Genomic DNA, 21,671 nt, shown 5'->3' with positions numbered 1-21,671 from the left:
GTGGTCCCTACCTACCTTTCTTGTCTCACCCCATTCCCTCATGTTCCTAGAGAGCACCCTCTGTTCCAAGCCAAAATAAACTTTAAAAACTCCTTTGGTCCATTAAGCAAACACTGCCAAGCTCAGCTAGAGAGCAGAACTCAGCCCTCAACCCCAGTTTGACAACACAACCTGAGCTGTTACCATCAAGCTCCACTGCCTACAGGGATGAACAGAGTTGCAGTGGTATGGCAGGAGAGACAGCTTTCTGGAGGAGTAACACATTGATGATTCAGTCCAAGGCGTTTGAACTGGAGGAAGGATATCAACTCTTCCTCACTCACAGCTTCAGGAGAAGTGAATTTTTAAGAATTCTCTTTGCTGAAGACAGCATAGTTCTTTTTCATAGCTAACCACTCTGGGAGCTCTGGCATGGCACAGTTTCCAAGGCTTTCTAAATCAATTCTTTCTTCCTCTTTGTATTTACCCTTCAAGATGTTTCATCTGATGATTTCTGCAGGGCCTACCTGAAAACCACTTTAACTCCCAACATTGCAGATAAGCAAACTGAACAACATAGGGCTTTAAGGGGCTGCACATACTCTCCAGGGATTGTCCAGGTCTGGGAGCCCATTAACTGATTACCCAGTTGTAGAAATGATCATTTTTCTGGACTGGGGTTGTGGCTCTATGGTAGAGTGCTCGCCTAGCATGCATAAAGCACTGGGTTTGATTCTCAGCACCACAAAAAGATTGTGTCTTCTGCCACGCGACCAGCACGCTGGCTTCATACAAGAGGTTCATAGCATAGAAGTTAACTAGTGAGATCAAAATAACCACACAAGACTCAATTACCTTTTTCTTTGACCAGGACCGAGACGGCCCTCCCTCTGGCTCCTGCCTTGAACCACCCCGTGGGGCAGCAAGGCTTACTCAGGACTAGCAGGAGAGAGAGAGCACGCCAGAGGATGGCCTTTCATTGGGGAATAAAAAATTCAGGGGAAAATTTCATCCAATGAAGGTCGAGGGGGACAGCATTCCAAGGTCAGGGTCAGTGATTGGTCTCAGGGTCAATGGTCAGTCACACCCCCACACGGACAGGCTCTCGCACCTGGAGAGGGTGGGGATAAGCTCCGACACAGTTCAGCCAGAACACCCCACACCCAATCAGGGAGGTGCCCAATCACATGCAAGAATGGCTTCCCATAGTGTCTACCTAAAACTAAAAAGTAAATATAAAAAAAAAATGATAAGTTATCTTTGGCATTCTATGATTGTCATGAACACAACCTAACTCATTGTTATGGTTTAGCTGTGAGGTAAGCTTCAAAAGCTCCTATGAGACAAAGCAAGAATGTTCAGTGGTGAAATTATTTGATCATGAGAGGCACAACCTAATCAGAGGGTTAATCTACTGCCATGGATTAACCGGGAAGTAACTGTAGGCAGGTAGGGCATGGCTGGACATGGGTCACTGGGGATATATCTTAGGGGTTTATGTTTTGTCATGAGTGGAGCCGTTGCCTGGTGGCCTATCCTTAGCTGCTTTCCTCCATAACACCCTTCAGCCATGAAGTTCTGCCTCATCTTGGGCCCACAGTTATAGAATTGGCCGACCACGGACCCAATTGCTGAAAACTGAGCCAAAATAAGCTTTTCCTCCTCTCAGTTGCTCTTACTGGGTCTTTTGGTCACAGCAACAAAACCACTAATCAAAGCGGTCATTATCAAGTGTCAGCTGAACATAGTCACCCGACTCCACCTTCGTACTGGGGAGAATGCATTTTCAGCACCTTTTCCCAAGACCCTTCACTGTCAACACCCAGGGCCTTGCTGCCTGATGTTTAAGACAGAATATCCACGGAGTCCTGCCTGCTCCCGGTTCCCAAACTCAGGCCCAGCTGCGTACCTTATTCAGAGTTAGGCTTACAGCTGCAGGGACTACCGGCATTCTCTGAATCCAAACAGAGTGACTGTCTCCTCTCAGCTTTAAGGTCTGTAGTAGCCTCTGAAGATCATGCTCCAGAGCCTCTCTATAAGAGCCATCCAAACAAGAGGCAGTCTTCCCAGCCTGCCTGGATCTCGGCTCTTTTCAGGACCCTGAAGCCAGCACCTTGTCTCATCCTCTGGTCTCTTTAAGAAGAATCACCAAGGAGAAACACCACAGATCTATTAACTGGCTCAATATGCAGTCACTGGACCAGGTGGTGGGCAGACCACAAAGTCGAAATTAATCAAACCTTTCAAGGCCAAGGCCACCAGCTTGCACTGCAAATGGGATGCAAGGTTTTGACCTGTGCAAGGCTGAAGACGTTATTAATAAAACTGCATCGGTACACTTACAGAAGTAACCAAGAAATGGAAATTATTCCTTGAACATCTGAAGGATGAACACAAGGGAAAATGGGTCCTTTACACCTGTACGAGATTTACTGTCGTTTATTCACTAGTTACTCACTATCATTGTACTTCTAAAAAATCTTCCAAGAGATCTGTAAGCCTAACTCACACCAAAGTCTCTTCATTTCACTCCATGATGCGAGAGACTGGGCAGTTTTCAAGTGTCTCAGCTTCCTAGGAACCCAAGGAATCTGCACATTGCACAGATATACAAGGAAAAGCCACTTTAAGCTCAATTACAAATCATGTAAGTGAAATTTTTTTTTACCATGATTTCTTTCCTATTCAAGTTACATTTGTGACCAAAATGGCCCCAATACTGTCAAGTGGATCATGTCAGTATTTGTTCGTTGTAAAATTGATCCGAGGGGAAAATATATCTCATGTCTTGCAGACTGGCCTTGAAAAGCTCTTCTGGGCTCTTGCCCCATTCTGGGAAGGAAAAGATGATGGCAATAGCCACAGTGTGAATGCCTACCTGGCCACTTGTGACTGAGCTGACATCAGAGCCCAAAGGTGGCAGGTCAGGGCAGTGCTCATACAAGGACTGCTCAGCACCACCCTGCTTGAACACAGCAATGCGCTCTCCTTGTCCTCAGAGAGGTGAAAATGTTCCCGGGAGAATCAATCTTGTGAAGAATTAAAGGACAAACCAGAGAATGAGAGAAGGTGCTGGCTTCAGGGTCCTGAAGGACAAATTAAAGGACAAACCACAGCTTCCTCCCTAGGTCCTGACTAAAAACATGGCTTCACAGGGAAACTTGGCTTGCCTCAGCTTTGCTTCCTACAGCATAGCCCTCACCACCTGGTATTGTAGTTGACAAGCTAAGCGAAAGCAAGACCCACAACTGTTTAATATTATGTCACCAGCATCTAACATGGCCTGAGTAGTTTGATGAATGGATGCTAAGTTGCATGACACATGCATCAAATGCTACAAGAATTTGAGAAGCAGAGTTAAGAGAAATCCAATATTGGAGCCTTTGGATAGATTTTAGCTACTGGGAGCACAGGTATGTCTGGTCCTAGGATCAGAGATTACAAAGTCTCATTAGTCTTGTTCTCACAGCTGTGGAGACCAACCAGCCTCTTCCTAGATACCCAGCTCTTCACATCATCCGATAGTGCTTCACTTTCCCCACAAGCTCCTGAAGTACAGACAGCAGGCCAGGGACAGGATACTGCTGAGCCCTGGGCCCGCCCTTATCCCACACATGGGCTCCAAGGACACAGCTACAGTATCAATATCCCATGATACACAATGCTCCCCAGACCACAGGATTCAAATAGAGGCTCTAGGTCCAAGGAGAGATGGTATGTGGTACAGAATCAAGAACTAAAGCCTACCCACCTGTTAGGGTTTGGATGTGAGGTGTCCTCCTAAAGCTCACTTGTGAGAATGCAAGAAGGTTTGGAGGAGAAATGATTGGGCTGTGAGTCTTAACCCAATCAGTGAATTAATCCTGACAGAGATTAACTGAAGGCAGATAGGGTGTGTCTGGAGGAGGTGGGAATTGGGGGCACAGCTTTGGGGTATATATTTGTATCTAGCAAGTGGAGTGTCTGTTTCCTCATTATCATGTGAGCTGCTTCCTCTGCCGCACTTCCTCCATGATGTTCAGCCTCACCCTGAGCTCCAAGGAATGGAGCCTGCTGTCTATGGATACAGACCTCTGAAACTGTGAGGCCCAAATAAACATTTCTCCTCTGTAATTGTGCTTCTCAGGTCTTTTAGCCACAGCAGGGGGAAATATGACTAAGACACCTCCACTACTCTAGCTCCATGTCAGCCACCTCAAAGCAAATGAGACTTGCTAATACGTTCATCAGTGGAAGCCAAGGATGGACCCATCCATCTGATGGTGACATTTGGGGACTCATGCATTGGCTCCAATAGAGCGGTAACTTTTGTTAGACACTCCATTATCCCTCCAGTGCTCCAAAGCAGGTGTGTCAAAAGCTTCCAGGCCTGCTTAAATGGGATCAGACTGCGTGGCAGCACAGTCTCACTCATCTGAGCCCCCCACCCCCATCATCTGTGGCAATACCCATACCTCTGCCTTATGACTAGAGCCATTCCCATTATCTTTTTCTCACTCCCCATCCCCTAGCAGTACTGGGGATTAAACCCAAGACCTCAAGTGTGCTAGGCAAGCTACCCCTGAGCTGCACCCCCAGCCCTTTGTGTTTTTAATCTTGAGATAATGTCTAAGTTGCCCGGGCTAGCATCAGAGTCGGGATCCTCTTGCCTCAGCCTCCCCAGTAGCTGGGATCATAGGTGTGCCCACCACACCTGGCTTATATCCATCCCCACTTTATCCTCACCCTTCCCTCGGTCTCAATCCTAAAACTAATCCTAAAACATGTTAGCCCTGAGCGAATGATACGCATCATCCAAATCTACATCTTTATGGAAGGCACACATATCTCATGATGCCCAGAGTAAAAACACATTTCAAAATAATGACACATGGACAGTCTTTCATGCCATGCAAAACATGCTTCCAACCCTGCCTCTTATTCCTTCACCCGATTTCTGTTCAAGACAGACTGGATACAATTAATACTATTTTACTAATTGGGTGAGGAGGTTCTGAGAGGTGTAAGGGAGTCATTCCGAGTGGTTTTGGCATTCCCGATGGCCTGGAAGTGACAAAGAACAAACAACTCTGTCTCAGGTCAGAGCTCAGACAGGAACCTGTATCAGAGGACTCTGAGCAGAGCACCCAGGCACCCGCAGAGCCTCTAAGTTGTTCCAGTGGTTGTCGCCCACCCTGAGCACAGCATACACCTGCTGACTTACTTAGTGCAAGCTCTTTAAATTCTGGGAGACTGGCGGCAGCACAGAGCTGGTAGAAGATGTGGTAATTCCTCTCATCATCTGCCTGGAGGAGGAAAAGGTGAATGAGTTTTTAAGGCAAAGACTCCAAGATCACCCTCTCATCTATTCTGATCCCAGATGCTCCAGGTGGGGGGAAACTGAACCCACCACCTTCCGTGTTTCCATAGCCCTGCCAGGTTTTCCATGTGCTATGGGTTCTCCAAAACTGACGAGTTTTACCTCTTGACTTACACAAAAGCATGCATTTTCTTTTTCCTTCTATACAAGACATCACTGTTATTCCACAATTGGAGAGTCAGTCAGCAGGTATGTATTCTTCTGTGCTGCTTGACTAATGCTCCAGGGCTTATGATTTCCTTGCTGTGAACTTTCTCCTCTGGGAAGTTTGGAGCTAAGTGAAAGCTGTGCTGGCCCACTGAGTCAGAGCAGTCAGAAAAGGTCCACAACTGAGAAGGGACTTCTGGTGGACACTTGAAGCCAGAATGGCTTAAATTGGCCAAGTGATGGTGGTGAGCAAAAGGAAAGCTCAGGAAGGGGTGCCAGGGAGAGGCCACAGAGCACCCTGGACTGTACCCAGCAGAGGCCAGCCCCTGCACTACAGAAGTGAGAATGTGGGGCTGGGAAACCAACCAGGAGGTACCAAGGACAGCCAGGCAAAAAGGGGAGGGGAGAGCTTGTTTGAATTCATTAGGTGTTTGCTAAGAATCAGCATGGAGCTAAGACAAACAGCTGAAGGGATCAGATTCTGAAGCCTTCCAATGTCTCCTCTGAAGGTAGCCAAAATGTGAGCACCAGGGGAGCAGCGTGCCAGCCTCAGGACACGCACTGTCACTTTGGTTCAGTGATGAGGACAAAAGGGAGCTGCAAGAGGGCTGTGGATGGGGTTGTGAGCTGAACCACGTGCTGCCAGGGGAGGGCAGTCACCTAGAGGCACGGCCCAGTTGGCAAGAGGAAATGGAAGGTAAGCTGAGAGCAATCAAGCCTGGGAAGAAGTGAACTCCACTCACTTACTGAAAAGTAAACCAAGGAGCCAAATGTGAAAACGGATACACTTTCAACCTACTACGGTTCATGTGAAAGCTCAAATCACAGACTGTACATATGATAGTCCCTGATTATTAGACTGAAAATCCACAACAGATTTTATTCTCGACTGCATCTTTGGGGTCTAGCACAGGTCTGACACATTAGAGGCCCTCAGTTTGTTGGTTGAATCAAAAAACAATGCAAGCTAAAGGACTTTGAGGCCAAATTCCTGTTTCATTTGAAATGAATATCATCAACAAAAGGAAAGCAGAAGACCAAGTACATCCAAATCCAGGCTCAAAAGATAAGCTGCTCTTTGGGCACAGGGAGTGGGGCAGGCAGCATCAAATGAGGGGCAAAAATACAACAGGCCCCAGTCCCTCACTCACCTGAAAGACGACTCTGGACTTCTCCAACAGGTAGGTCCTCATGTTGGCCCCAATGATGTGGTATCTTTTGTCAAAGCCAATCTGAATGTACTTTCCAAAGCGGCTGCTGTTGTCATTCCGAGTGGTTTTGGCATTCCCGATGGCCTGGAATCGGCAAAGAACAAAGGGGTTGTGCAAAAAATGAAGTCTTTCCTCATTTCAGGCTGGATGTTTGTAGCAGGTTGTCTCCTTTCCCTCCCTCAACTTTTGTAATGACAAGGAACCAAGTTAAAAATTACGTTTGACTTAAATTTCATTTCCAGCCTCCTTCACTCCTAAGGATGGCCAGTGAGAGTCATGAGTTTATTAGTGAGCTCTTTATAGGAGATTAACCAGCAGGGAGGTGCACCCCATTGTCCCCATCTTCCTCCTCCTCCAGCCTAAAGTACACATGCAATGGCTGTAGCTATAGCATTCATCATGCGACCTAGAGCCAGGAAAGGCCTAGAGTCAGATCTCAGCTGACATCCTTTAGCCACTAAACCAATGGTAGTGCCCATTAGCTCTGAACTTTCTGGGAGAGAAACAAACCTTCCCAGGCTTCATCCACTTTGATCAGATCTCCAAGTAGTTGTTATTCCCAACCGGTAAGTGGTATTTCCTAGGAATGGACCAGTTGACACATCTCATTACTAGGACCACTTAGGAAATCACCATCTCAGTATCACTTCTTATGCAGCAGCAGGGACATTCGAAACACTAGATGACTTAAAATCAGTAGCTACACAACTGGTCTCTTCAGTATAAGCTTTCAATAAACATTCCACTACTAATGCATTGGTAAAAAAAAAGATGTTAGCATTTTAATGCCTTTCATATGTTTACATTCCTACAGTTAAAAAAAAAACTTTAGAAATACCCACTAGCTTTTTAGCAGTCTAGGAACAATGAGGCATAAAGACATTGAATGAGAAGCTGAAACCCCAACCCACTCTCCACCTGGGCCTAGCTGAATCCAAGCAACAGAACTATCATCATCTCTTGACAGCCCCAAGCCCATAATGCTCAGCTGGCATACATTTACAAGGCTAGCAAACAGCTAGAAGCTAGCACTTCAGAGGTCAAGAAGTTGACCTCAACTAATACTGATAAAAAATAAAATAAAAATACCCCACCAAGCCTCCAGGAGGAAAACTATTGCCATTCCTACCTGTAGGTGAGCATAGCTTACTGTGCCTCTGCTGAGTCACATGACTCCCGAGGGAAGCAGCTCAGCCTGGGCCAGGCCTGGCCTGCTCTGCCTACCCTCCTGTCCTCTCTAATTACATCCAATGTGCTCTCACATATGGTGGAGCATCTCTTCCTGCTTCTGTCCACTGCCAAGGCCCACATCACCATTGTCTCTTTCTTGGACAACTTCAGTGTTCTCTCAACAGGTCTCCCTCCTCCTGCATCCTGCTGCCAATTTGCCACTTGACTGCCAGGGCCATCCTTCTGAAATGTGAACCTGGTTGTATTCCCTGTGTGAAATGCTTCAACAGCCTCTTCTGCCCTGAAACGGTCTTCAGTCCTCATCCCGACTCACGTGCCAGGCCGGATCCACCCAGCCTTGCCAAAGTCCTCAACTAACAGTCCCGAATGCCTCCTTTCTCAGTGGCACCCATGTGCGCTCTGCCCTCACCCAAGTTTCTCACACACAGTCCCCTCTGCTGGCAGCTTTCTTCCCAGAGCTCCCTGAACCTACCTGGCTCTTCCTCTTCCAGTCTCAACCATGATGGGCAGGACTTCCTGGACCCCACAGGCTAGGGAGGGCCTCCTGCCACATGCTCTCCCAGGCCCTGCATGTCCCCTTTCCCTCCTTGCCCATGCCCTACCCATCCCGCTTCAACAGGGTTCTCTAGCACCTGCATGTGGTAGGTACTCAAACATTTGAGTCAATGAAACTATAAATGAACTTTGGTTTTTCTATTTTGAAATGAGAATTTTGGACTCCTTGTCTTTTCTGGCCACCTGCCATTTTAGAATCCTATAACTTCCAGTTTAGGCCGTGAATATAGTTTTTCTGTTGGGGATTAAAGTATGTAATGCAGCCTACACTCCACGTATACATTTCCCCTGCAGGGAAGTGGGGTTAAGTACAACCCTGTGTGCTGAATGACTTTGTAAGGCATCTCTTTACTGGACCCAAGGTCCGGGGACAGCTAGACCTCACCAGGCAGACAGGAGACCCCCAAAGATGCTTCTGAGTTTATGTAATAAACTTCATATCTGTGGTCTTGTAAGCCAACCAAAGGAGACAGGCAATTGTGCCCTTAGCACCCATCAACCTCACCACCTCAGCAGAGATCTCAGAGTACCCAGTTCCCCTCCAGAGGTCAGACCCTTTAGGACTCACAGGACAATGGCTGTTACACTTAAGCAAGCCAGTTTCATTTGGATGTTGGAAAGGCAAGCTACATTCCCCAAGATATTGATAAAAGCATTTCCCAGGCTTCCAACATGAGCTAGTCCTTGGGTTGGATGCCTTATTTAATTCTGACACGAACCCTATAGGCATTATAACCTTCACCACACTCAGGGGGAAAAAAATCTCAGGAAGGTCAAGGAATGTGTCAAGGTTTGCATGGCTGCAAAATGGCCAAGCCAAGACTTTTGCTTAGACATGCCCAGGTCTGAAGTCCGTGTTCCTTCTATGTGAAGTCATAGTTCTCCATATTGTCACCCAGCTCTCCACCACTCAGGAAGCGGCCATGCACATGGGCAACTTCTCACAGCTCAAATGGCTGTGTTGCATCAAAAGTAAATATATAAATACTTATTAGACGATGCTGGGAGTTATAGATTCATTACTCTCAAATTAGTCAGTAAGGAATTGAGCATCTGCTTTAGCTGTCCTACGTAACCTGCATCTCAGGGTAGCTAAATGGTTGGTGAGGGGAAGTTCCTTTTATAGGTTTGTTCCAGCTAATAAATGCAGAAGGAATAACAGTAAGAATATCACCATCTTACAATGTAATGAGTTAATAGATCTAGGCATAACCAATGACTGCTGACGGAAGACCTTAACGGGGGCCCACAAGACTGCCTGAGTAAGGATTCTTATTTTAAAAAAAGAAAAAAATCAACACATCTAAATTTTACTATGCTTTTACAGGAAACACAGGGGACAAAGGAACATGTGGAACAATTATGAGGATGCAATCAACAAAGACCAGTTTGTGGAAAATTCTAAAGAATAATCCAGTTTCAACAAGTTCCAACTTCAAACACTTAGTTTCAAAAAGTTCTAACATCTTAATTTGTAAAAAGGCAGTAAGTAAATCTCACTATGTCCGAGATCATTCCTTGCAACAACTTAGGAAAAACCTCACCCAGGGTCTAAAGATCACTGCCCAAAGGACTGCCTTCTTCCCTCACTAGGCTGCTTCACAAAGTGACTTGGTGGATCTGAGTACTAGATCATTCTGCAAGATAACTGGGCCCATCTACTAAAAGGGCCCATAGAAGCATGTGACAATCCAGCAATTCTATGTTTAGATAACCCCTAGACAAATTCTCAAATGGGCATACAAGTGTGTTATGCTATTTAACAATAAAAAATGCAACCTTAATGTCCACCAGGTGAAAACAAATGTGGCACAGTCATATAAAGAGTCACTATAAGGCTGTTAAATAAACTATAGCACACAGTTCATGGATAAACGATGTTGACGAAAGCGCAAGTTGTGAAACAGTTGATGGAATAGGATACCATTTACATAGCATCAAAAAATTATTGCGTATGTATACACAAATACATAGTAAAACACTAATGGACTGAAATGATTTCAAAATAATTGAACTGAAAAAATCAAGAGAGACATATCAAGTACTAGGGAAACAATGGAGCAGTTAGCCATGCCCAGTGGAATAGGAAAGGCCTGTTTGGAAAAAAATTGAAGTGAATCTTGGAATAGAATTCTATCAGCAGGGAAGAGAAAGAGTTCTATTTCTGCAAATAGCATGGACAAAGGGACGGGGTGAGAGACTGGACAGATGTAGAGGGGCTAGAGTTTGCAGATACATGGAGAACATTAGAGGATGTGAGACGGGTAAGGTACACAAGGGCCAGGCTCTTATATGAATGGGCTAATAGCTGCAGGCTCTCTTTTTAAAAGGAAAAAAAAAAAAAACCTTGGAAGTTTATCTGGTCTTAGTTTTTATTATTTTTGTTCACTATACTCTTGGTCCCTTTCATCTGCAAGGAGATTTCTCTGTGGCTGTTGGACTTAACATGCCTACAGACTGCTGTCATCCTAAAAAGCCATGTGACCCTCTATCCTAGATGTGGGTTCTGTCCCTGCTCCTATAGTCTCTTGATTAGCAATACTCTTTCAATCAGTGCAGACTTGTGAACAAATTACTCCTGGGAGGCTGACAAGCCTTTAAACAGAATGGGGTCAGAGAGCACCAGTGCTGACAATAAATCGTCCCAATCTGTCCCAGCCAATCCCAATCCATCCTCCAGCAACTTTAATTCCAACAGCTGCCACTTAGCTGGCCCACTGGGAATTCTGCCCTCAGCTCTCCTCTCCCCAGGAGACCTCTGCAGTTCCTGGGCTGCTGCAGAAGCAAGGAGACGATGACATAACAACTGATTACTTCATGAGGGAGGTGTCACCCTTCCCTGGAACAGGGGCAGAGTAATCAGCTGTCCCTGATTAAGACATGCCTGTGGTGGTTACAACCCTCTGAGGAGCTACAGCTGATGGGGCTTCCTGATCCAAGGGCAGGCTAGACTCGAACCTTCTAAAAAGTTATGTTTGCAGACTTTGGCAATGCAAAACTCAATTCACTGCCTGGGCACACTTTTAATTCCACTCAGGGTTCTTACCAGCTATACGTCTTCCTCTTCATGTCCAGTCCAAACTTTCTCTCAAAGATATCAGTGAGTAACAGCTCAAGGGACAGTCTCCATGATGGCAAAATTCTACATCTGGTGTAAAGAGCCCTCAGGATTTACCCAAGTCATTTCCAAAGTACCAGTTTGGACATGGAAAAAAAAATTAACGAACCACTGTTTTATGTGTTTACATGATGGTGTAAAGATTAGGCTGGTTCTCGTATATACACCTTCAATCACAGCAAATGAACCACATCTTGTGTATCGGGGGTGCACAAGTGGCTTTTCCATTTTCTCCCATGCCAAAGCCCTCTGCTTCCCCCAACCAACCTACTCAGGCCGAAATGGAATACTGCAAACTTGAGCTATTTCTGACCACTGGTATTTTAAAAGTATTCCCAAAGTAGAGTTTCAGAACAGATATTTGCATACCCAAGTCTACCTAGAGCAGCATTGTTCACAACAGCCAAAAGGCAGGAACAATGCAAAGGTCCATCAGGAGAGGAAAGAATAAATGTGATGTCCATTCAATGAAGTATCATTCAGCAATAAAAAGAATACCGATAAATGGTAGACCACGGATGAACCTTGAAAACATTGTGCTAAGTGAAATGAGCCAGACACAAAAGGATAACATTACATGGTTCCATTTGTGTGAGGTCCCTAGAATAGTCAAATTTACAAGGACCCAAAGTTGGAGACAGGTTATCAGGGACTGGAGGAAGAATGGAAATTTGTTATTTTACCACAATAAAATTTTTGAACAGTGTGTTTTGTTTAGTAATATTGTGATTACTGATTTCCCAGCATGACTAGCAATTGTTCAGTCACCAGGCATTGAAAATTTCTTCCCTTCTGTTTTTCCTAGCAATACTATTACTTCTATCTTTAAAAGTGGTCTGTCTCTGCAATCTTACTGCCTAAAAGATAAAGTGAATTTTTAAACTCCAGGACAAAAAACAACAACAAAAAAAACTTTCTCTTATTTGAGCTTATACACAATGATTACTATAGAGTGCTGTCTTAGTTGCCTTAACAAAGAGATGTGATCTCAGGGAGGCCAAGTCCATGATTCACAAATGCCTTCAGAATTGGGGCCGTGGCCAGGCCCTGACCTTGGAGCTTAGAATAAGCACTGAGTGAACAAGCTACCAACTAAGTATCAGACAATAGGGAGTTAAACTATGGAAAAGCTATTAGTTAATCCATGTTGACAGCCAATAAGACTTCATGCAGTCTAATGATATGGGGACAAGGCTTACACTATAACATTCAGTAAGAAGGTTAGAAGGATAGATGCCAAACACTGGATGACTCCTGGCAGGCTGGAGTATTACAGGGGATTTTTCACTCATTCCCATTTTCCAGGGATCCCTTCACAATATTTTAGTAGGTCAGTGGTTCTATAATGTGATACCCAAACCATCTGCGTGAGTATCACCTATGAACTTGTGAGAAATGCAAATGATCGCCGAGCCCTTCCCCAGCCCTTCAGAATCAAACTTGATGTGTTGGGTTCAGCAACCTGAGCTTTAATAAGCCTCGCAGCAATTCTTATGCATCCTCCAGTTTAAGAATTGTAACAAATAGGAGTTTCCATTTTCACATGTCTGATTAAGAAAAAAAAAGGCATCTTCAACTATATTGACCATTTCCAGTTTATATAGTACTGAAACTTACTTTTGTTGAATTCTTAAAGAACAAGTAGTATCCTATCATTAAGGAAGGTGCAGGAAGGTGCATTGACAATACAACTCTGAAGGCAGGAGATTCTGCCTGGGTAACCATTAAACTTCTATGGATTAAGGTTCAGAATATTCTCATTCACTTGGTAAAGGGAGGAGGAGAGAGAGGGGACGAGGAAAGGTCCAGGCAAGATCTTGCTCCAGAATAATCTGAAAGTGACTTCATCTTAGTCAATGGAGCTTGGGGCTTCTCAGGCAAACTTGAAGCTATTTTGGCACTTCTAGTTCTCAAATGAATTTCTTCCTAATAAAACAGAAAGGGCTGCCCAGGACCAGCAGAAGGTCCACTCCTAACCAGACCATGGCCTCAAAGGCAGGGCCTCAAAACTGGCCCAGGGACTATGAAACCCTTTACTTCTACTGTCAGAATCAAGTCCTTATAAAGGGGGAAAGAAAAGAGATGGTTTTCTGACCCTAAAACACAATTATTTACAGCAGGAGTGAACCTTTAGGAAATGTTCCTGGCCCTGCACTTTTATCATCTGCTCTGAGCCCTCCCAGCCCAGGCCCTTCTCATGAAGTCCTGGCTGACTTAGGCAGCGAGTAAAGACGGACAGGACCTGCTCTGGCCAGTTCCTGCCATCGCAGGCAACCGTTTCCTGAGGATCTTCAGCAGAAATGCCCTCCCCCACCCCCAAAGATAAAAATGCTCAAATACTTTGGGGAAAGAATATTCTACCCTAGATTCCTGCCCCCCTTCCCCCAAAAAACACCCTCCCGAGTCAGTGGGCCTTTCAGATCATCTAGTAGTTTCAGTCAAGTAGTTTTTTTTGACATGTGATGGCACCAGGGAAGGGGCCAGCAGCAGAGATGGCAATAGATGGCAAAAGGACCATTGCTAAAATACGCAGCAGAGTCCAGGGATGCGGAGAATGTGCCACCCAATGCTGGGGACCTAAGGGACACAACCAAGTGAGAATATTCTCCCATCTGTGGCTTCACAGCCACTTCCATGGTTTCTTCCTCCAAAGTGGGCCTCTCAGGAAGAGGCGAGGATGCTGCCTACATAAGCCCCTTCAAGGATTCTTAGGATTATCACCCCCAACTCAAGCCCCCGCAGTCCTGCTACCAGCATAGTAACTCCAGCCAGGAAGGCTTTACCTCCATGATGGGACTGGACGCCAGGACCTTCTCCTCGATGTTGGTTTCACTGGCTGAGCCACCGACCGTGGCAAAGTAGCGCATGGCATACTTGGCTGACACCGTCTTCCCAGCTCCTGACTCCCCACTGACTATGATGGATTGGTTCTTCTCATCTCTGGAAGGGAAGCAGCTCTGGTCAGTCACTGGCCAAGGAAAGGCTCTGCTGCCTTTCAGGGACTGTCTGACAAAGGGCTGAACCTGCGGCATCTCTCCCACTTTCAGGATGAATGTGAAATGACAGTGTAAAAATAACCTGCCCTCCATCAACAGGCCTGTGCAGGATCTGAAAGTGGGAAGAAGCCAGCCATTCTGAATAGGGTTTACAAATGCACATGACTGCCTTTACCACCCACAAGAAGGCAGAGGAGGCCAGCCAGTCACTCTCCAGGATCCTGGGTGCAGCACCCCTCCCTCCCTCTTACATACACCCCCAAAATTTACAGATACACTTTCATCTTTGTTTATCCAACATGCCCACCCTGTGCCACTGTGCAAGTTCTAGTATCTTTGAGAATAAGGATCTTTCTTCTCTTACATTGAGCCTAGCATGCTGACAGGCACGGATTTGAACATTTCAGCTCCTACAGCTGTATCACAAAGTGCATGCTAGTAGCCACCAGCCTCATCTTGCCTCACATTTCCCAGAAATTAGATAGAAGAGCTATCAATTGCAGTATGAGGGAATTTAGGGCAGACTAAATGGAATGCAGAAAGAAGATATCCTATGTAGGATAAAAAAAAAAATGCATCTACCTTTATCCCCTTAGAACACTAGGAAGACAGACAAGTAATGGACATTAGTCTATCAGGTCTCTAAGGAACATGACTTTAAAAGCAGACAGCAAGAACACTGGTGCCACAGATTTAGGAAAATGAGTTGCTGTAAGGGCTGGATTCAACCACTCCTCCAGTTCCCAAACCCACCACAAGGGCAAGCACTCCAACGCCCAGCACTAGCAACAGTACCCAGCACAAGGCTCATCCTTAATGTGAACCGCTGGGCTGCAAGCCACTTAGGGCTTCGCTGATTGTAAACCTCTTTTCTAAATAAAAATGGGTTTAGAACTCAGGATTCCTGCTGCCAGTTCATGTGGTTTCCTAGGCAGAGTGGGCCAAAGAAGAACCCAGTAGTCACCACAGGTGGCCTAGCACCTTCTTGCTGGCTATCAACACAGGGAGGCTGTAGCTTACCAACATGTGTGAATGAACACTGGCATCTCTCCTGAACTAGGCCAACAGCCAAGAAATCAGAAAAGTGATGTGATGACAGAAAGGAATCTAATTTGAGATGACCAGATGGACAGAAGAGAACCCACATGGAATGTACAACTTAAGAACAAATGTGGGAATACCAGGGGAGTAATTGTGAGGGCCAGGCTGAAGAGACCTCATCTATGAACCACTCTTCAAGGTCATCTAGGTGCTGTACAGTCTCAGCTCACACAAGTTGTGAGCAATGGGGAGGGACCCGAGTGCTCTCAGTGGCCAAAAGACACTTAAGATGAAGCTGAAAAAGTGCATCTTTCAAACTGACTATCCAACCAATGATTTGGCAACTTATACAGACTCCTATCAAGTCGTGAGAGATGGAATTACGGTGGCTTTTGGAGATCCCCTCGTAGTTCCAGTATACTATTATTGTCCTCAGAGCATCTGGCTCTGTGTCCTGTGACATCTTTACACTGAAAGATGTAATATCATTGCAAAAGCTCCCTGGATGTTGGCATCAAGGAGAACTGGACTGTAGCAGCCAGCCTGCGTGTGTGTGTATGTGACTTAAAGTAAGTGGATGAGTGCAGGATTCGACTTGGTCTTAGTCCTCAGCAAAGAACCACACAGAATGGAGAGGGACATACTGTCCAGAGTCCTCAACAAGAACCAACATGTGGATGACAGGGAAGGAAGCCCATCAGCAGGCAGGGAGATGGGAAGTCCATGGCAAACTGGACTGCAAGGCAACCCAGAAAACTAACGCACTTGATAGAAGGTAAGAACCAGTGACCCTTGTCTACTTCACTTACAGCCCTGCACTGCTCAGGAAAGAGAATGACAGACAAGAGGTAGGAAAGTTTTAGGAACAGGCACGCCATTCAAGGCTAAGTAGCCAATATGAGACAAGTGTGGAGAGGTTAAAAGAAAGAATTAAAAGCAGCAATTCGACAATAGCAGGATGAGCAGGTTCATGGTAGAGACAGTATCAGGAATTATAAATGCCCCCAATGTGGTATACTACATTTGAGGCTCTTTGGAGGAACAAGTATAGGAAATGACCATGAGTGCTAGCTCCTAATTTGATGGATATTAGAGTTGATACTAACATGAAGGCTAGAGTCAGATAAATTCACCTCTTACACCAGTGAGTGCCTTTCAAAATTTCCCTAATTGAGACTGATGTAAAATGTTTGGGGAAGTTGATGTCTTATTTAACTCTATGCACCTGTGCCCACAGTACCCACATCCCTAGCTTATTGCAGGGCCAGGTGCATATTTGGTACGTGTACACTATTGCATCACAGTGCCTAGGGACAACATTGAACAGTACACTTTCAACCTCATTCAACACATTATCTTTCCTTCCAACTCATTATTAGACAACTAGAATCCAGAATACAGGCATTAATGACAGACTTGAATTTCAATTGCACTGTGATTAGCCATCTGACTTTGGAAAAAGTAGTAACTTATTTGACCTCCAGATAATCTCAGTGCAATCTCTTGGGATTTGAATCCCCAAAGCCCAAGCTCTTGATTTGGTCCAGGGATCTCCTATTCATCCTAATACTTCTGCCAGATTAGATTTCTAAAGCACAGCTCTAATTAAATTTTCTCCTTTCAAGAAAGCTAAACAGCAATTCATTGCTTATCAAATCAAGTCCAAACTCCTTAGAGCTGAGCATTTGAACCCTTCTACAATGCACAACACTGAAGCCCTTAACAGATATGGGGCAAAGTGAGAGAATACTGGATATGCCCCAAGTCCTCATTCTGCCATCCACATACTCTGTAAGCCACTTAACCGCATTTTAAAGCAGATTTTGCGTCTCATACATCTATCTGCACAAGACTGTATGGGAAGATCTCCACACCTCCTCTAAGATGGTTTATGGTTCAGCCACATAGGGCTACACAAGTCCCTGAAGATGGCACACATTCCCAGCACTGCTGTTTATGGTGTCCTGAGGCCACCTTCAACACACCCCCTTCCACTGATGTTCTACCTATGTCCAATGTCAGGAAGTCAGTCTTGGCATTCCAGAAGGCAATTATTTCTCCATCTCCTAGAGTCTCATGTCACTTGTTCTGTGCCACTTTTAAGACACTGACATTTCATCCACACTGTTGGGCTCCATGGTGGCTTCACTGTGATATGACTGTCAATCACTTCCTTTTTCTGGTCCTTTGTCTTTTCATTTCTAAAGCACGGGGTCATGACTTCGAATTTTAGTCAAGGGTCTTTTGGAGACCAACAGAAAACAAAGATAATGAAAATCTCCTTGTCCCAAATTTCAAGTATCCAGGACTGGTAGTGGGGGACATTGATAAAAGTATGGACTCCTATCCCATATCCTTCCAAAGTGTGGCTCCCTCCACTGAGTCAAATTATAGAGATGACTTAGTTGGCAACCTGGGCCAATATGCTTTTCAGTAAATCCTTCTTTCTTGAGCCCAGGGATATTCCCTTTCTGTAATAAAGCAAATCATGGTCAAGGAATTTAGTGCCCTGCTATTATTCACATTCTGGCCATCTTCAGGAAACACCCCAACATAAATATACCCTTGAAAACCTGTGCTTTAGACGAGAGTACAGGACTCCAAAGGGGCTCAGCCATTCCTCAGGTTCCAGGTAAAAGAATGAGTATGCACATGCATGCACACACATACACACACCACTCTCCCCAGCTCACATCATAACCCCTCAATATCTGAGAGTTGAGATTTAATGGCTTCTAAGCCACTTTTTTTCCTACAAGTTTCCCACCAAATCACTACAGTATTTGAAGTTCATGAGCCAAGATAACCTCCCATCCTCACTTCTATTGGGACCCCCAGGCAAGGAGAGTGGTGCAGGTGGCTGTAAAGTCAACCGAGTTCTCCCTACCCAATGGAGTGTGTGCTGATCACCAGGGAGCCACTCTGGAGCAGTGTTTCAAGAACCACTGCTGAAGTGTTGCCTTGCTTGGGCGCTCTGCAGATTCATTTGTCACCTGCAGTCTTCAACCAGCAATATGTACAGACACCAAAGGGAAACCTGGCTCAAGTCACCTCAGAACTGGGGAAGCAGCCCTGGTTTTGTCCCAAAGATCCGAGTTCCCAGCACTATTTGGGCAGTGACCGGCAAGGTCAGGTGATCCGTTCTGAAGACTTACGCACCCCCCATCCTCCCACCCATGTTCTGACAGCTGCAGTCAGTTCACAAGCTACTCATTAAAGCCAAGGCTCCATGAGGGCAGGGCTCCTGACACCCAAACCCATCTAGTCCTTCCTGGCCCAGGGCCCTCTCTAAGTAATCACCCCCAGCCTCTACTCATCTGCTCCAGCCAGAACCCTGGGGTCAGTGGAGATTCCTTCCTCGGCCTTGAATTCATCTGCAGGATACAATCTGCTCTATTCTTTGTACTTTCAGTCCAAGCCAACATCATCTCTGACACACATTACACAAAAGCTTACCAGCCTCCCCCAATATCTCATATGACTTTCTGAAAAGGAATACTGGCTCTATCTCCCCTTGTTTTGAGCCTTTCAATGGGATCCCTGTGAATAAGAGCCACGCTCCACTGTGTCTGAGGCCCAGCACCTCCTGCCAGCTTCACCACCTGCCACTCTTGATTGATTATATCCGAGCCACATGGGCTTCTTTATTCTCTCCCATTTGTGGCAGCCTAAAGCTCTTCCAGCTCAAACTGATTTTTCCCTTCTTTGATCTCATGGCTCTTAATGCCTGGTATTCAATCATTCTGCTTTATGGCAGCTCAAGGATAACTCCTTTTTAATATCTTTAATTAACCACCTATTTACATCATGCTTAAATGGTTTACAAAAGTCTTAGCCATGTACTCTTGCGTATGGTTCACAAAATCCCTGTTTAAAGCCTTCTTGCTTTAAACAAGTTTGGCAAGGCCAAGTTATATACCCAGAAATCCCCAGGTGGCGAGACCTTGAGCGCAAACTTTGACACAGGTTTCCAGTTCCTTGTACGACTTTCCACAACTGCTGTGTTACCATTACATCCTTTGTTTTGTATAGTAGAGAAGTCTCAAAAATGCCCCATAACAAATTTAGCTCTGATGCAGCATTAAATATGAAGCAGGGTCAACGTCATACTCAAGCATCACTCTGCAGAAGCCCTTCCATGCACACGCCACCTCCACAGCTTATTGTTTTACTCATCTACCTCCTGCCCACCCCCAATACCCTGGTCTCCAACAATTAATATAAGTCTCCTGATGGCCAATCTCAGATGTAAGGACTTGGATGAGCAGGCCAGCTCCTGGGCTATGTTCAAAGAAGAGCCCTTAGCAAAAATTGTCACATGCAGCGGCACAGTGTCTGCAGCCCCCTTGAGCATTATACGAGTATCTGCATAAGAAAACCAAACTTGGTGGTTCCTGCCCTATGTTTAGTCTTTTCATGTTTCACCCACAGGGAGAGGAGGAGCCCCCCGAGGCTCAGAAAGGCATAACTCTTTCCCTGAATTGGAAACTCCAAGGAGGGATGAAGAGCAAAAGCACTGCCTGTTTAGAACCCTGACAACACAATTACAAACAGGAAGGAGGGAAGCCGGGTCTGCCAAGGTGCAGCAAGGACACCCCATCTCTGAACACATCACTTAGCCCTTCTATTGCTTCCTCCTGTAGTGACAGATGGCCTGAATTTTGGATGTCAGTAGAATGTACACTCTGTTCACTAAGGGATAATCAACCCACTGTTCCCCCCCCCCATGTCTGTCTACTCCCTTATTGGCTACACCATCACTGAAACACATCATCTACTACAGTAAAAAGTAAAACAAAGACTATGCTAGAGAATAAGTAGAAATTTTAATTAAGCTTTTCTGTTCAACAACGTCATCTATGTCAGCACCATGGACAGCGTTAGTAAGTAGGAAATAGATTAGGGAAACATAGCTACAATGAAACTTGGGAACAATGCTAACTTCCAGATGACCACTCTATGTACAGTTTGATACCGTTTTTATAAATTAAGCAAAAACTAAACATTAAGATACAAAGTTATATCAATACAAAAACACAATCAAAAACCTGATAGTGAGAAGCCAGATTTGGGAAAGTATGAGATAGTAAGACTTGAATTAAAGAGAAATCAGATTATTTGGGGAGGGCACACAGTAAAGTTGGGGGACAGAAATAGCTAAGGTAACAGATAAAGTTAGGTAAGTTGAGGAGATAAAAATTAAAGTGAGGCAGATTTGGGGCTTGAAACAGAATTGGAAGTATGTGACTAACACTCAAGGGCTTCCTCCCAAGGTCAGAAGCACCATGAAGACACTGTGAGAAGGGGCTGGATCTGAAGGCTCTCGGGGAGATTCCAAAAAGCCTTCCAACAAGGCAGCCAGGCCTGGATCTGGGAAGGGGTTACATTCTGGACACCACAACGAAGGGCTCCTGCAGGGCTTAGGTTCCAGGTGTGAGGGCAGCAGAGGGGCATGCCCGAGTCCCTTGGCCCTCAGACACCGATATCCTTCACTGCCACTGTCTCCATTCCCAGAGCAGGACTGCACTCAGGCACAGCCCAGAACTCAACACAGTCATCAGGAAGGCTGCCATAAACGTTAAACGAAAGCCACTTCATTGCTCTTCAGCAGAGCTCTGTGTCTACTTGGAAAGATGAAAATGAACCTTTGACAGTGAGAGAGATAAGTACTTAACACATTTAATAAACAAATATCATTTTCCCATTTGAGTTTCACAGTGACCCTTGGAGCTCTACTTATAAACCTCCTAGGTGTAGCATGATATAGGCAGCAGCAAAAACAAAAACAAAAACAAAAAACAAAAAAACTGCCTCTTTCATTTACTTGTTACTCCCTGAAGGGGCCGTTTCCATCTCAGATGTGATGGCATCTCGTAAAGAGCCCCAGGGGACTGCACTAGCCCACCCCTTCCAGGCAGATAAGCAGGAGTACAGTGAGACCCAGCTCTGGATAGGAAGTTCCTTTAGTGGGAATGGGAATGCACTAGTTCCTTGATCTTAAAGGGGTTGGGAGGTGATCCCCAAGATATGCTGCTGTTCTTACAGCCTGATTCCAGACACAGGCTACAGTTGAG

At 45.4% G+C, this 21,671-nt stretch overlaps 1 protein-coding gene across 1 annotated transcript in view; it reads right to left on the bottom strand.

The window, feature by feature from the left end:
* Positions 1-21,671, bottom strand: part of Myo5b (myosin VB) — a 194,017-nt gene that overhangs the window by 126,753 nt on the left and 45,593 nt on the right. The window contains exons 5-7 of the mRNA XM_077105607.1: positions 14,344-14,500; positions 6,637-6,780; positions 5,183-5,264 (exon numbers count right to left, since the gene is read on the bottom strand). Coding sequence (XP_076961722.1) covers positions 5,183-5,264; positions 6,637-6,780; positions 14,344-14,500 — 383 coding nt within the window. The remainder of the gene's footprint in view (positions 1-5,182; positions 5,265-6,636; positions 6,781-14,343; positions 14,501-21,671) is intronic.

This window comes from Callospermophilus lateralis, chromosome 17 (genome assembly GCF_048772815.1).
Source record: "Callospermophilus lateralis isolate mCalLat2 chromosome 17, mCalLat2.hap1, whole genome shotgun sequence".
In the NCBI taxonomy this organism is placed as follows: Eukaryota; Metazoa; Chordata; class Mammalia; order Rodentia; family Sciuridae; genus Callospermophilus; species Callospermophilus lateralis.
Note: the sequence above shows the minus strand (reverse complement) of the source record. Positions and strands in the feature narration are given on the sequence as shown.